At 36.6% G+C, this 16,177-nt stretch overlaps 4 protein-coding genes across 4 annotated transcripts in view; 2 read left to right on the top strand and 2 right to left on the bottom strand.

Moving 5' to 3' along the window:
* Ppt1 (Palmitoyl-protein thioesterase 1) overlaps positions 1-4,394 on the bottom strand; it is a 28,053-nt gene extending 23,659 nt beyond the window's left edge. Inside the window, exon 1 of the mRNA XM_077440468.1 lies at positions 4,356-4,394. Coding sequence (XP_077296594.1) covers positions 4,356-4,379 — 24 coding nt within the window. The 5' untranslated portion in view covers positions 4,380-4,394. The remainder of the gene's footprint in view (positions 1-4,355) is intronic.
* Pms2 (mismatch repair endonuclease PMS2) lies at positions 1,227-6,336 on the top strand. The gene is made up of 8 exons (XM_077440466.1): positions 1,227-1,397; positions 1,483-1,642; positions 1,717-1,860; positions 1,941-2,142; positions 2,211-3,869; positions 3,946-4,144; positions 5,902-6,051; positions 6,124-6,336. The coding sequence occupies exons 1-8, from the start codon at positions 1,293-1,295 to the stop codon at positions 6,190-6,192; spliced, it is 2,688 nt and encodes an 895-aa protein (XP_077296592.1). The 5' UTR covers positions 1,227-1,292; the 3' UTR covers positions 6,193-6,336.
* l(2)09851 (WD repeat-containing protein 1 l(2)09851) lies at positions 6,045-8,516 on the bottom strand. The gene is made up of 6 exons (XM_077440467.1): positions 8,086-8,516; positions 7,644-8,013; positions 7,434-7,570; positions 7,203-7,357; positions 6,914-7,128; positions 6,045-6,472 (listed from the first exon to the last, which is right to left on the bottom strand). Exons 1-6 carry the CDS (start codon positions 8,391-8,393, stop codon positions 6,335-6,337), a joined length of 1,323 nt encoding a protein of 440 aa, XP_077296593.1. The 5' UTR covers positions 8,394-8,516; the 3' UTR covers positions 6,045-6,334.
* A 972-nt stretch (positions 8,517-9,488) lies between these two features.
* Src64B (Tyrosine-protein kinase Src64B) overlaps positions 9,489-16,177 on the top strand; it is a 38,535-nt gene continuing 31,846 nt past the window's right edge. Inside the window, exon 1 of the mRNA XM_077440886.1 lies at positions 9,489-9,702. The gene's annotated coding sequence lies outside the window, so the exon portion shown is untranslated. The remainder of the gene's footprint in view (positions 9,703-16,177) is intronic.

The following is a 16,177-nucleotide window of genomic DNA, read 5'->3' as shown; positions in this document are numbered from 1 at the left end:
TGTAGTAGCCGTCCCATCATCGTGGTCAGGTCATCTACCTTTTGATTTAATGTTTGGAACTCTCCCCGTGTCACATACTCATCATCGGTTTGCCGCCTCTTCTCTCTGCGGTCTGTCATCGCTGCCACGTGGGGGCTGCTGTCGTACCACCTGTCTGCCTTCCTGGCCAGCTTATCCAAATCGGTTTCGTCGCTCATTGCCAGTTGCAAGCTTAGTCCCTCTGGCAGCCTGCTCTCCCACGTGGTTCTCAGCAGATCCTCCGACATTTCCTGGGCCGCCAATATCCGGAGGTCTCTCAGGAACTGTGATGGCTTCCTGTCGCCAATTTCCTCGCGTTCGAGGAGTCTGCGATGTCTCTGTCGTTGGCCGACTCCTAACCTCTCCAAAATTTCCTTCTTCAGGAAGGTATATCGCTTGAGTTTCGGGGGGGCCACGTGGATGTCCCAAATCTCCGTCATCACCTCGCGAGGCAAACACGCGATTGTTCTGCAGTATCGCGTGTTTTCGCTAGTGATTCTGGCGGCTTCGAAGCTCGCCTCCATCTGTGCGAACCATATTTGGGGGTTCTCGGCCCAAAAGGGGGGGAAGGGGGGCACGGGCGCCCCCAAAAAGTCAAGATTTACCGTGCTTTGGTTGCGGTCGCTGTTCTCCGCGTTTTCCTCCATGTTGTTCTGCACATTGTTCTCCCCGCCTGCTTCGGCGGCGCCGTTGTCTGCTTCACCGTCGGACATCGTGTTTCCAAGATTGTCGGGAAGAATAGGGGGGATGGGGGTGCGCGCTGTCTATCACGTCGGGGTCACCACTGTGGGTCTCGGGGGAACAGGGTAGTTCCTCCCCCACGAGTTAGGGCCGAATGGTCGAATGACAGCTCCACTGCCGTAACCATGGCGACCGGTGTTGCCACCCTCTTCTATGGGGTCGCCACAAAATAAACTTTATAGATGTAGTTAAAGGGGAGGAGGTTTGAAGATTTATTAAATTACAAAAAAAATACTAATATAGGGTATATACTTTTTGGAAATAGGCTGCTAAGAAATAAGTGAATGAAGGGGGTTGGAATCCATTGATAAATATGTCATATTTAACTATCTCTGAAAGAATCTGAAATAATTTAAAGAAATAACTTTATGTCTCTAATCACATATCTATTCCATTTTAAAGCACTGGCTTGGATATAATATAAATGAAAGTAATAGTAACCTCATTGAACATGACATACGAAATATAGTGTTATGGCCAATTGAGGGGCGAGTGTTTTGGCGCCAGCTGACAGGTCGGCTCTTATATACGAAATGGAAGATCCTGATAGTTCAGAATCAAATCAACCGACATCAGAATCAGCCAGCAAAATCAAGCCTATAGACAAGAGTGCCGTGCATAGAATATGTTCAGGACAAGTATATTTTCTTTAAATTAATTGAAAATATTGACTGTCAAAATTGAGTACAAATACAATCATAACAATTCAATTCAATTCAATAGGTTGTTTTAAATTTGGCTGTTGCCGTAAAAGAACTCGTTGAAAATTCTCTGGATGCCGGAGCGACGAGTATAGAAGTTAGATTGAAAGAATATGGACAGCAACTTATTGAAGTCAATGATAATGGATCTGGAGTTATCGAGGACAATTTTTCTGGATTAAGTAATTCAAGTTTTAAATGGATTCCTTTATGAATTGTTTTAAAAATGTTTTCAATTTTCTGTTTTTTTTTTCAGCTTTAAAATATTACACGTCAAAGTTGAGAGAATTTTCGGATCTTTTGGGAGTATCAACTTTCGGATTTAGAGGGGAAGCTCTAAGCTCTTTATGTTCTTTATCTGATTTAACCATTGTTACAAGACACTCGTCTACAGAGCTCGGTATATTTCTTTTACATTTTTTAAATAATATTGCTCTTATTTTAAATAACCATTAAATTATTATAATAAAATAATTAAAGGCGCCAAAATTGTTTATGACTCAAATGGACTGATTAAGGAAACTACTCCTTGCGCTCGTCAAATTGGAACTACTGTTAGTCTAGCCAACATTTTCCATACCTTGCCTGTGAGACAAAAAGAATTTCATAGAAATATTAAAAGGGAATTTAATAAGATGACTCAATTGCTTTACGCTTATTGCTTGGTCTCCAAAGGTGTAAAGTAAGATCTTCAAATACAAATTTGTTTTCTTTTTTATGTTTGTTTGATGATATGATTTTCAATTTTAGGATAACTTGTACAAACCAGACATCGAAAGCAAATAAAACAATTGTCGTAGCAACTCAAGGTGGATCAGTGAGGGATAACATAGCTTGCGTTTTTGGCGTTAAACAATTACAATCCCTGGTCAGTCTGAAGCCAGTCAACCCCGAAAACAGTGTAAATAATCTTAAAGAAAAATTTTTCTCCGATTTAGAGAATTGTAATACACAATCTTGTACACCCGAAGAAGCTATGATGGTTGATGACATAAAATCTGATATTGAATTAGATTTGTCGGAAGATTCGTCTAATGACACTACTACATTTGATAAAAATACTGTTAGTAAATCAGGCTCAAAACAATCGGCTAAAAATAGTACTCAAGAATCTACTATTTCGACAAATTCTGAAAGGCTTCCATTTGATTTCGATGGATATATTTCCACATGCGCTCATGGTAGTGGCCGCTCTACGACAGAAAGACAATTTTTCTTTATAAATTCTAGGCCTTGTGATCCGCAAAAGGTAATGAAAGTCATCAACGAAGTGTATAAACAGTATAATCCACACCAATGTCCATTTGTTTATTTGGATATCAAAGTGAAAAGATCATCTGTTGATGTTAATGTTACTCCCGATAAAAGAAAAATATTTTTAAACAGAGAAAATTTTCTGTTAGACATAATCAAATCGTCTTTGCAAAAACTGTATGAAAATGTTCCATCTACTTTGAAATTAGAGAATGTAAAGGGACAGAGTTCATCGCAAAAATTCCAAGGCTCCGAGAACAAAGCGTTAATTAACAATCCACGAGTGTTCTCATCATTTCTAAGTCAATTTTCAATTAAATCGAGTAAGAACGAAGTAAATAATAAATCAGTGGGTAATACTAAAACTGAAATAAAACGAAAAGCAGAGTCTTTAGATAACTACATCAGCGTGAAAACAAGCAGAACCAAATCACCCGAAACTGTAACAAATGAAATCGAATCAAACGATCTAAATACCTCATTGCAAAGTGATAGTCAAAATGATACACTCTCATTTGATGAGTATAGTGAAACGTGTGATTCAACCATAATTGAGAATGATTTGTGTAAAATTGTAAAAGTTGAATCTCTTCAGAAGGTTGATTCCGGTATAGAAATTTTCGAAGAACCCAGAGAAGCAGTATTTTTAGGTTACACAAAAGATTTACATTTATCGCAAGTCGTCGAACTTGAGGATGTATTAAGTGAAAGTAAATGCAAAGTCGAGGCGAAAAAGCCTCCAAAAAAACAAATTGAACTTTCAGAACCACAAACAGTCTGCAACGACATACCCGATACTGTTACAGAAGTAAAAACATTAACCAAAAAGACTTGCACATTCAACGTTTCACTTGAAGATATTAAAAAATCTATACAGGAACATGCAAACATTAAAAAAAGGAAGAACATAGAAAAAGTCAAGTTCCGCTCGCAGATCAATCCTGTACTCAATAAAAAGTGTGAGGAAGAATTACAAAAAGAAATATCAAAGGAGATGTTCGCTCAGATGGAAATAATCGGTCAGTTCAATCTGGGCTTCATCATCACCCGATTAGAAGACGACCTCTTCATCATAGACCAACATGCAACTGATGAGAAATATAATTTTGAAACTCTTCAAAAAACAACAGTTTTATCTAATCAGAAACTTGTCGTGTAAGTATTATGTAAATATAGTGAGGTCTTATATATATATAATAGTTCAACATGTTTTTTTTTACTATTTATACAGACCTCAATCTTTGGAATTGACCGGAGTAAATGAGTGCATATTAATGGATAATTTAGAAGTGTGTAGAAAGAATGGTTTCACTTTTGAAATAAACGAAGAAGCTCCACCTACAAAAAGAGTAAAATTATTAACAGTGCCGATATCGAAGAACTGCGTATTTGGAAAAGAAGATATTGAAGAATTACTATTCATGTTGAAAGTATGTAATTACTTTATTTTTCTTTATTAACTCATTATGGACTGCCAGAATTTTCCAAAAACTGTCTATGAAATAAAAATAATAGGTTTTTTTAATTAAATGTAACTCTGTAAACGTTAAACGTAAGTCTTTCTATCAATTAAAGTGACAATTGGAATACAGCTTCTTTACTGGTGTCTTCGACCATATGAATTGTCAAGTCAACATTAACCGTTTGCCCGCGGCCGTCTTCCATGGAAGCTTTGGGCGACAAGTCTGTAGCGCGGCTGTCTTCCATAGAATTTCTAAACTTTGCACGGGATTTTGAGCCTTATATGCGCCTATTTCAACTGTTTTAAGGTTCAAAATTGGTTGAATATAATAGTTGATTGCCATCTATTCAATTTGCTTAAAATGCATATATACCAGTCAAAATTAGTTTTTTGTGGAACTATACTGAAACCTCGTTTATGTGACGTCACGTCTGTTGAACAATGGCGACGATACGTCTCAATTGTATGAAGAATGATTATTTGACAATTAAGCCAAAACTACGAGATATATTATTATTTTATTGTTTAAAATAATACTTTATGTGTTAATTAACATATCTGGTTACTTGAGTAAATATTAAAATCTGTATTTAAGGTCGAAAACTCGATTGCTAAATTCGCGAAAAAGGTGCCGCGTACAGGGCTTGTTCGCTATATTTATTGCCGCGGGCAAAGGGTTAATCAAACTGTGGCGAAGTGTTCAATTTTGTATAAAATTTATACATTTCAATATATTTTCACGTAATAATCGATATCAACCGTTCGATCGCGAAGAAACATTTGGCCAATCTCAATTACGATTGTGAATTTTGAATATAATAATGAGTTCCATATTTTAAAATAACAAATAAAAAATAATTACATGTAAAGCACCTCAGAAGAGAAAATTTAAAGTTCTTTTTGAATAAATTGAGAAAAATCAAAGATTTGCTGATTCGCAATAAAGTAGGGTAGTTCAACATAGGATATTTTTTTGTTACGTTTCAATAGTTATTTATTGCCTTAAATAAGAACATTTTTAATTGAGAGAAAAGATAATAGTGCGACCTATCTTCAAAACAAGGAATGGCTTTTAAAACAATCTATGTTGGATCAATTTAACAAGAAGTTTACAGACTCGCCGTACAGAGTCATAAAATTTGCAGTTTCTTATAATATGAACCTTTAAGTATAATAAATGAAAATAATGTGCGAAATCCATTACAATGATTTTTCCAATAATTGTGGGAAATTTAGAATTACAGTTAATTGAATTGCAATATGACGTTACGTTGATACAATTGAAATCTTATATATGAAATTATTGAATCCAGAAAAATACTGATATTTATAGGACGCTTATAACGGCGACAAAAATTTTGACCTATCTAAGAGGAAAAAATCCCACTTCCCGTTTATTAAATTTAGTGATTTATTTTTATCACATTGATACAAGAATTATACTTGAATTTTTTGTGAAGAACACATGTTTAAGGGGTCGAAAAAAATAGTGGAAGAAAAATCGAACAAGAGTAAACTGCCACTTCCGGTTGAGGGATGCTTACCAAATTTTATACATAACTTGTTATTACGCCTAAACTTCTAGATATGAAATCTCAGTTCAATAAACCAAAGGTTTCTGAGAAAAACATAAAAAACCTCGATTCTCTAGAGTAAAAGTTCTACGCCTTTGAATGAAGTTTTATTAAAAACATAGTTTGTTTTTAATGTTTATTAAAATTTTAGGACGCTCCTCACCAAATTTGCAGACCTAGCCGAGTTCAAACCATGTTTGCATCAAGAGCATGTAGAAAATCAGTCATGATCGGAACAGCTCTAAGCAAAAGTATAATGAAGAAACTGATCGATCATATGGGAATGATAGATCATCCTTGGGTAATAAAATTAAAATTAAAACTTAAAAATTACATTTAAAAGCTTTTCATTTATTTTTTAAATTTATTTCAGAATTGTCCTCACGGTCGACCCACTATTAGACATCTAGTTAATTTGGCATTACTAGATTCAAAGGATTAATTCAGTCACTGCAAATGTTGTGATAAGAATAATTTTTTAAACACATTCGTTTTTTTATAATTTTTATTTGAATGATTTTTTGTTTGTACCATACATGTAATTTTATACAAATAAAAATCACTTCAAATCTGCAAGATTGTTTTTAAACGCTGATGGTTTTGAATACGTTAAATCCGGAATGAGCTGTCGTTATCATAACACCAGGTATTTGGGGATGCCAGTGCAATTCTTTGATGTCCGTTTGGCCTTGATGAATGAACAGTAGTTGTGGAGGAATGTCCTGTAGCAAAACCAATAAGCACACGAATTAAAATCACGAATAAAATCCATACATACATATAGGAAATAAACGGGTGACCGTGAAAAAGTCGAAAATATTCGTTTATCATGCATACATATGAAAAACGGTTAGTATATATATCAGTGGCGTGCGGTAAAAGTCTCTCTCCCCCCGTCGTACATCCTCACTTAATTTGCGCGAGCAGGATACAACAGGAACAAGAGGAACAGGCTTTTCCTCCCGTATCCTGCGCGCGCACATTAAACAAGGCTGTATGACAAAAACAAAAAGAGATAATTTCACCTCATGCCTATATATATTATATATGCATAGTACCGTTTACCATGCACCCTTTTTTTTGATCTTTCGATTTTCGATATTTGCTTTTTCGACCTTTTCACTTTCGGTCCAGTGAGGTAGACCCGAAATAAACTATCGTACCTTGACATCGTCATCCATACAATCGTCATCTTTTTCAACGGCCAAATCCCACAGAGCGACTTGATTATCTTCTCCAGCACTCGCTAAAATGGTGGCCTCACTTGGATGCCATTCTAAAGAACTGACCGGCGCAACGTGGTGTTTGAAACTGACGGCCGGAGAACCAGTTTGGAATTGTCGCAAGTCCCACACGTGCAGTAAGCCATCATCACCGCCTGGTAAAAATAATGATTATTACAAATGTATCTATCGACTTGGCGTACATGTTCTTAATTTAATTTAAACATACCGCTAGCTATGAAAGGTTCATTTCTGTTCCACGATATAACGTTAACATCACTTGCATGAGCATTGGCAGTCGTCAACATGCATGCTTTGTTTGGTGGAGCTCGTATATCCCATACCCTAATGCTTTTATCTACGGAGCAAGAAGCTAACACGTTTCTAAAATAAATTAAAGTATTAAAAATTATTTCATATCATAAACTGTGCTGAATTTATTACAGTAGATAAATTATACCTTTCATTCGGTGACCATTGTATATCTTCAACAGAATTTTCATGTCCAATTAGTGGCCTTTGATCGACGACCCATGTGCTTCCTTCGTGTGGTTTCCATATATGTATATCTCTACGACAATCTCCAGTAGCTAATAACTGAAAAATATCATAATTTAATTATTGCAAAATTCCAACGTATTAATACTAAAAATAATATGCAAATAATTACTCCGCTTTGAGTTTGACACCAATCCATTGCAAATCCTTCCAATTGATGTCCTGAGAATGTGTATATTGGTTTGACTATATCATTGACATTGTCTTTATTGAATCGTTCTAACATTGCCGGATTTTCAACGGCTTGCAATTGCTGCGTTATGTTCCAGATATTAACGTGTCCCAATTCAGACCACGTAGCGGCCAATGTGGAGTTTTCATACTGTGTTGCTCTTACTCTATTCACGCATCCTAAATGTTTAACGCATGCGAAGGTCAGGTCTGGACTCTTCTCGTCGTCTTCGTCATCGTCCGAATCGGATTCTTCTTCTTCGTTTTCTTTTGATGTACGATGCATGTTGGACATTTTCATTACGATAAGGCTGAAAGTTACACGGAAATATTAATGACTGATGCAACTAAGTAGTGCAAATGCGTATTATTTGTGGTCTTACTTATTTGTGTGGGTTTTGGCAGCTTGAGTGCCTGCCACTAAGTATGTTGTGTGAGGGAAGTCTGATCGAGCTGCACCGAGAGCATCAGGTAGGACGTCGAAGCTGAGACAAGGTGCTCCAGTTTGAGCTTGATGCAGCATCACGTAGGCAGACTCGTCACAAACTAATCGCTCGTCGTCTTCGAGGGGTTGACCTGGTAAATAGACGCGAGCTGCACCCTCGTCTCCTTCGTCTTCCTGTTCCTTTTCTTCACCGGAATCGGATTCAGAGTCGGAGCTGGTATCCATACGATCTTCTTCGCCCGACATGATTAAATATTATCTGGTATGGAACGATTAAGAATAAAAGTCGGCACAGAAGCGGAGGTTAGCTGTCACTTGCAACAACACGTCAAAAAGACACGCGGTTTAATTTCCGTCCTAAAGTTTACTTTGCCGACCATTTCAATTGACTTGAGCGTTTTTTTAAAGATTTCCAGATGATCTGCATTTTTCTAATATTTACATTGAAATTATATTAAACATAATTGTTTAAATAAATAATCCAAAGAATAACCATTAGATAAACAACCAAGTCTGTAAATAAATAGATATTTATAACATAAAATGGAGAACGAGTAGGTAACGTGTAAGTGCGGTAATCAAAAGTTGCACAAAAGAAAATAAATTTGAAATACTTTTTAATGATGTATATAAATATTGAATTACTGAACGTTTACCGAATTACTAACTAAGATGACTCACCAATACTTGATCGGTTCACTCTAGAGTTAAGTTGATCATTTGATAACCAGGTTTAAAAAATGATATCGATTGCGAGCAAGTAGTTATTTATGTATGTAATTACGAGTTCGGCATTTCGATCACAAGTAGTACTAATTATGAATAATTACTTGTAATCGAACTGCCTAGTTAGCAACTATATAAATAATTACTTAATAGCAATTGATCCCTCATATTTTAAACCTGCTAGTAAACGATCGACTATATTCTAGAGCAGATCCAAAATCAAAGTCAGAGTTGGAATTTTATTTTATTGAACAACTCCATTGCCTTGGTATTTTTGCTAATTAGTATGACTTCTTTTTCATCGACGAATCTTTCGATCTATTCGAACATGTATATATTGATTTATGAGATTACTTCACAGTATATCACTTAATCACAGTATTTTCATTTATATGGACATCAATTGTGCCATCGCCCAATTCACACAACTATATTTCTTCATCTCAACTTTACAAATAACTGAAAAATCCACCTAGAACATCTTTTGAAGGTAAAAATAAGAAAAAAGTTACATTTAAAATCGACCCGATGCCGCTGCAAATAAGTTGCTTACGACCAATTCCAAATAAAAAACAGCGTTTGTGTGTGGTGTTGCAAGTCGTTGCACGCCACAGCAGTCGTCGACCGACGGGCGTTGAGTGCGGTCGCGTGGCGTTTTGCGTGTCGCATGTCGTGTGCGAAAAGTGTTGTGGTGTGAGAGTGGCTGCTGCGAGAGCCTTCAGGGGCTGCGAGGGGCCGAGAGGGCGAGTGATGACCCCCCTCTCACCTCCCACACCCCACCCCGACCCTCACCTTCACCCTCGTTCTCGCTCTCGACGAACACCAACAGGTCAGTTGCTTCCATAAACAATATTTTTTTTCCATATTCACCCACGCCCGGTATCACCACAAACTCCACGTCTGATTTCCATAAGCATCAGCATCCCCATCCCCATCCCCATCCCCATCATCTCTCGCGTATTGACATCGCAGATGTGCATGTATTGTCACTGCAGATGTGTGTATGGATGTGGTGTAGGTGCGCGCGTATAGGTCGAAGAACGCTCGAAGACAACCATCGCCGAAAAAAGTTCGCACTGTATTATATCTATTATATATCGTGTCAACAAACTCATTAGCGTTGTATTTATATCGATTTTCGCTTGTCGATTTGTGTTCGATAGGCGTTGGTTGCTATTTTCGACCGTTGTGCGACATTTTTATTTTTAATGTTCCTCCCCCTCTTCGTTTATGTATTTACCTGGGGACGCGTTCTATTTGTTTATTTTTAGCATAGTCTCGCCCCAGTTTCCGCGTATTAATCGTGTAATATTTTTGTATTTAGCTACTGGGTAGTGGAATACATTTATTTAGAGAGTCCTGTAACAAAATCGTACACGGTATCCCCTTTCTTTATTTATCCCTACATAATGTACTGCGGCTCCATTGGCTTATTTATGCCGCAAACTATGGTTATCATATTACATATCAATCAGTTTTAGGGCGCAAACACACTGGGTGGTACGTGCTACGTGTTTTTTTAAGATACTTTTAAACATGTGGAAAAAATGCAGCATCCCTAGCCCATACACATGGTACACTGTCCCAAAAATCACCCCCAGGAGTGTTTTCGGTGATATTTTATTCTAGTATTTGACCAATAAAGGTGAATCCCTTATTTGAAAAAAAGTAGGAAAAAATCGTCGGTTGCATATGGATATGCATACCCGTGTGACCTCCCAAACATATGCATTCTGCACGTGCAACTACACCCGAATTTGGTTTGGAGAACAGCCACTGTTTACGGTCACAGTGGGAAGCCAAGGACACGTGACGTCCCATACCACTCAGTGTGTTTTCGCCCCTATTCTTATCCCTAAAGTTCATACTTTGTTATAATTCTTTATCAACTATTTATATCATTCGAATCATCTTTTTTGAGAGAATAATTAAATATTTTTGTTGAATTAGTCGGTTGTGATGGCGGTGTGAATAAAAAAGCCAACAAATTTTATCGAATTTAGTTGGAAGTTTTAAAATATATATGCCCCATCGAATGAGATTAACAATTCATCGGGAAACCAACATTGATCCAAAGCCGTTAACGAGCTAAATTTAATTCCCTATGAATTTGTAAAACGCCTATTGATTCGTTCATTTATGTGTAAATTATTTTCTTTGCCGAGTATGTAAACAAATATCGACTTGAATGTTAAATATTGATGGATCGATCCCTACACAAAACTTTTGGTCGCCCGTTTCTGTAACGCGATGGTGAGGTAAATATGCCAATCAAAAGTTGACGATTATTCCATGTATGTTTGATAAACTTGTTTTACTATAAGCTGACGTGTGTATTTGTCGAAGTCTGTTGACTCTGGAAGATAGTAGAGAAACTCTTGGAGCATACGTAATGATGACGAACGAACGAACCGTGAAAGATGGAGACAATCGGTCGGTTCAATTAGAAGAAATAATGCAGATAAAAAAGTAAGATGGAAAGAAATTAAACAACTCGTTATTAGAACGCTCGCATATGGTTTGTAGACATGGAAAAGACATTTCTAAAGAAAAATTAGATGAAAGTTTCGCTTCACCGAAAAGCGTGACTGAGTGTACGTTTTTTCAACATCATTGCGACACGTGGACAATGAAACGTATCTGCAGAATATGTACCATACCATACCAGTGTCTCCTGACCAGAAAGAAGCTCTTAATCTTTTGTCGATTGCAGCCCTCCATTTTTGTCCGAATTCGAGGGGAAGTGACCCTTCCGAATTCAACGCACAGCAGAAAAGGCTTTAGAAAAAGCTAATAAGCACTTATTTCGAAAGAAATAATCTCATTTTGAGATTGAGCCCAATATATATGTTTAATTGTTATTTTGTTTTTTTTCTTTTTTGTGTTATATTTTTTGACCATTGTGGCGCTTTAGGAATTCCTGTTATGCCACAATGGTCTGTTTAAAATAAATAAATAAATAAATATATAACCAAAACTCATCTCTATCTGCAAAACCTATTATTCATAGATAACATAATTTCTTCTGGGTCGGAACTTCTTGTTTTGTCTCTTAAAAACTTCCTAGAGGCAAATTCCGACGATATGTTTATAGTTGATTTTGTATGTTTGTACACACCTTTCTCTTATGCAACAATAGCCGAACACGTGTCATTGACATAGGACAAGAATTGATATAACAAAAACATGTTTCAACAAGTCTAATCTTATTGACTTCATTTTGACCCCACAATCAAAGAACCTCTTATTAAGTTCTAGGTTTTGAGACGCTGCTATGTATATGTACAGTCGCCAAGGTCTGATGAAATATGTAATGTGGAAAAACATAATTTGCATATTTTTAAGAAACCCTAAAGATCATGATCCGATCTGTCTTTTTTTTTATACCTTTTCTTCTGAAGGCAGATGGTATGGAGACCTTATTATTTCACTGCATGAATTCGAAAGACAATAAATTACGATCGTTACTCTTTTTCGGTTGATTTTTTTTTTCTTTGATTTCGTTACCTGATTGCTAGCTTGGGTTCTGCGAATGAAGAAAGTGCAATGAGTCCGGTTTGTCTTCGACTCCGTGGGTGGCTTGACAAAGTCGCTCCACTCAAAAAAAACTTATCAACACAATAACGCAATATCTTTTCCAAGTTGACAATTGCTGTCTACAAAGATGCATCTTGTACCGGCGGCACCTTTTGCCAGAATAAACAGCTGGTTATGAAACCATTGTGCTACTATCGTACCCAAATATCTAGCCAGTAGACTTCCGAGAAGGCAGCTCGGTGCTATATTAGTAGGTATCTATTGTGTAAACATTTTAATTTGCAGAAATGAGCTGAAATAATGTAAATGGTCAAACGAGAAACGGGTATTTTTAAGTTGGTTCTTGTACCTGCGTGTCCGCTTGCTCGCTTACCGTTATCTAGAAATGGTGATATGATAATTTCGTTTTTAAATTGGAAATGATTGCAATTTCGGTGAGTTTTAATGCCGTATGTTTCATTAGCCTAGTTGATATTGTTTAATTTATTTTAAAAGCACTTCTGGTTTGGTTCTTAAAAGTCAACTGTATGAACGTCGAAGAAGAAGAAGCAACTATGTATGTATTACATATACAAGCAAATGCGTCATTTTAAGAGGCTTCTTCAATCTATAGGTCTAATTCGGAAGCAGATGTATGCAAGTGCAAACAAGTCGTCAATTTTAACAACAATAGTATTTTTTCCGATTGTGTGAATTAGGCAACATGCTTATTTCTCTCAATTTAATTTATCTTCTTTTCAGTATAATGCATATGTTTAATCTGTAAAAGTTGTTGATCCTCAGTTGGTAAACATTACTGTTCCAAAACTCGGTTCTAAAAGGGTCGTTGTTTGACATTGAACCATTTAAAACCAGCCTCAGATGTACGAGCTTGAGTTTTTAAACGCGAGTCGATATGTATGTGCTTCAGTCGGCTCTTTTGATCCCAAAAACGACATACTCACATGTGGATTACAAAACCGCAATTCAACATACAAATGTTTCATTCATTATTTAATTACTCGGTCTTTTTTTTTGGTTTTTCCCTATCGTTAATTTTGCCAAATAAAGTTGTATTCATAAACGGAAATAACGTCAGCCTTTGTTGTCGTATCCAAGATAAGCTGTTATCGTGGAGCAAGGTGCTTGATAATACAAATAATTCGGGCCTGATATAATAATTTAAATGAGCAAATTCTATTTTTAGCTGGATGATTAATACTCAAAAACTAATTAAAAATCCTTTGTCACATTTTTGTTCTGAGGAATGGATTGATTTTTTCAAAGGGTTGGTGATTGCCAGACTAGCAATTGTCTACAGCGAATTCTAATTTAGACAGAACAGCTTTTGAATCTTGCCAGAAGTAGCTACAGTCTGTTTATTTAGCGAGCCAAGAGAAAAGTGTAAGAAGAAATTTGGCAAGGATAGGTGGAGATAGCAAAATAGAAGAAATTTAGTTAACATATGCGAATACACGAAAAATCAATTCTTATGATTTCAAACTGTACTATTTTCAGAATTCTTCTAGTTGGGACATATAATACATACATGTACGGGTGTTCAAAGTTCAGGCACTCCAGTCTCAGGAACGTTAGGGGAATTAACATACAATGAAAAAATTCACACTGGTCCGTTAAGTACTAAACCGCATAGAAGCAACCCTCATTTCCTGTTTCAACCCCCAGAAAAGATCATCCCCGAGTTGGTTTGAGTTTTATTTTGGGTATATATCGTATGTATTTCTGGTAAGCTCTCACGTGCGTGCTGATCTACTGACTCAACCAGGTCTCCACTTTAGTCACACTCCCAATGTTCCTGTTGTAAATTATCCTCGTTTCGATTCTCTGAAATGTTCTCCAGTTCGAGAGCTGACTCAACCCAAGTGTTGTATTATAGATATACTTAAGGCCTGAAGACCTATCAAATTGTTTAACGCAATTGAATGATTAGGGTCGGTTTCAATCCAATAATCATCGTCCACTCCTGAACAAGTCACAGGTATGTGCAGAGTTGTTTTCGTTATTATCGTTTCCTTTGTGTTTTTCAATATTTTACTAGGGGTAATTTACATATGTATAGTTGCACTTTGTGTGGAAACCTCACAAGTTACTACGACACCTGGCGAGGAAGAAGCTGGTACTTCCCCCGGATGCACGGCGGGTCGAATTCACTATTCTGTCGGTAATAAACGAATTAGCATTAAAAAAAAGTTCTATTTTACATATATTTAGTTTTAATCGCCTCTTTGAAAGCTTTTGTATGTTGGATATAATTATTCGAAGGGTAGATAAAGTTGGTTACTGATTTTAATGATATCACTGACTGATTTTCGATGCTTCGGAACTATTTTTCATCGCGCTATACATTCTATGATGTGTCAGAAATTTGTCGGACATTCATTAAATGGATTTTTGGCCTATGGTACACATATACAAATTACAACATGACGTTCTGGTGGCGAGTGCACGCGTATTAACGATAGTGCACATGCGCATATGAATATTTTCGGAAACGTCATGTTGTGAAAATATTGACTCGATGATATGACGCGAGCAATATTGCGCCGTATCGTCGCGTTTTGTAGTGTATGTAAGCCGATTGTGCCTTGCACTCGGCTAAAACTAGTCTGATATGTCGAATCGTGCGTTGCCGTATAGTATACCGTGCATTGCTGTGCCCGGAAAAGACTAATAAAAATAGACCTATAATCTTATTGTGTTATATTGTTTGAAAACCTAGGGTTTTTTCAAGGGGGGTAATGCTTCAGGACTTTTTAAAACTGATCATATATTATTTGAAACCACTTTTTTAAATTGGTTAGAATTTGTCACTTAATTTTCGCTCATTTCTTATTTTTCTTTTTGGTGTTTTTTTTTTTATAAGTTATTATTATAATATATATATCCTCTTCTTTCTTCTTTTTTAATCTTGTTTGAAGTTCAAAAATTCCTTTTATGTCGTTGAAAAACAAAGGGAAGGACAAATTTATTCAACCGGAAAACCTAAAGACCGAGTCTTCGGTTTTATCGCTTTTGTTAACACATTACGCAGAATGATGTTTACGAATCGATAATCGACCGTAAACACTTTCACGCACGTATTTTTAAACGAGCATACACACACACTTATTGCGAACAAAAAAAGTGAATCTAATGCAAATTAAGAGGAGAGCTCAACGTGAGAAAACGGCGAGAACTCGACCGACCGAAAAGTATCGAGACTGACGATGCAAGAAGTAACGGGAAGTCGACAAAGAGAGCAATGCAGAGATTTGATTCACTGCGTGACTCACGGTGGTCCTTATTCATCATCAGACTGCTAAAAACTTCAGACGAAATTTGCTGGTCTGACTGTTTCGTTCGGACAAAAGAAGGGCTATCACTAAGAAATGAGACTTGTCATTTCGTTATTGCTCGAAATATTTGCATTTGATATTCAATTTAAGAGCTTGGTTCTTATCAAGGTCACAACATTTATTAAATTGGGTGCCATTCGAATGTCACCCTCGCCCACCTTCCAGTCATGTCCTGTCTGTTAATATTTAATTTTTTTCATTCGAATTCACAAATACATGTATCCAAATCCGCGTACCACTCTGCAGACACACAGAGTGGTACGCGGCACGTTTTTTTAGTTTTGCACGTGCAAAAAAACCTGCTAGCACGCCTGATCTATACCATCGTGATATTTGGCCAAAATCACCCCCTGTAGTGTTTTCGGTGTAATTTTTTCTGTGTATTGATAGGTTTGACAATAATCGATAACGGTGATTCTATATTTGAAGAAA

The sequence above is a fragment of the Arctopsyche grandis genome, chromosome 11 (genome assembly GCF_051622035.1).
Source record: "Arctopsyche grandis isolate Sample6627 chromosome 11, ASM5162203v2, whole genome shotgun sequence".
NCBI classification, from domain to species: domain Eukaryota; kingdom Metazoa; phylum Arthropoda; class Insecta; order Trichoptera; family Hydropsychidae; genus Arctopsyche; species Arctopsyche grandis.
The sequence above is the reverse complement of the archived record's forward strand: the minus strand, read 5'-3'. Positions and strand labels throughout refer to the sequence as shown.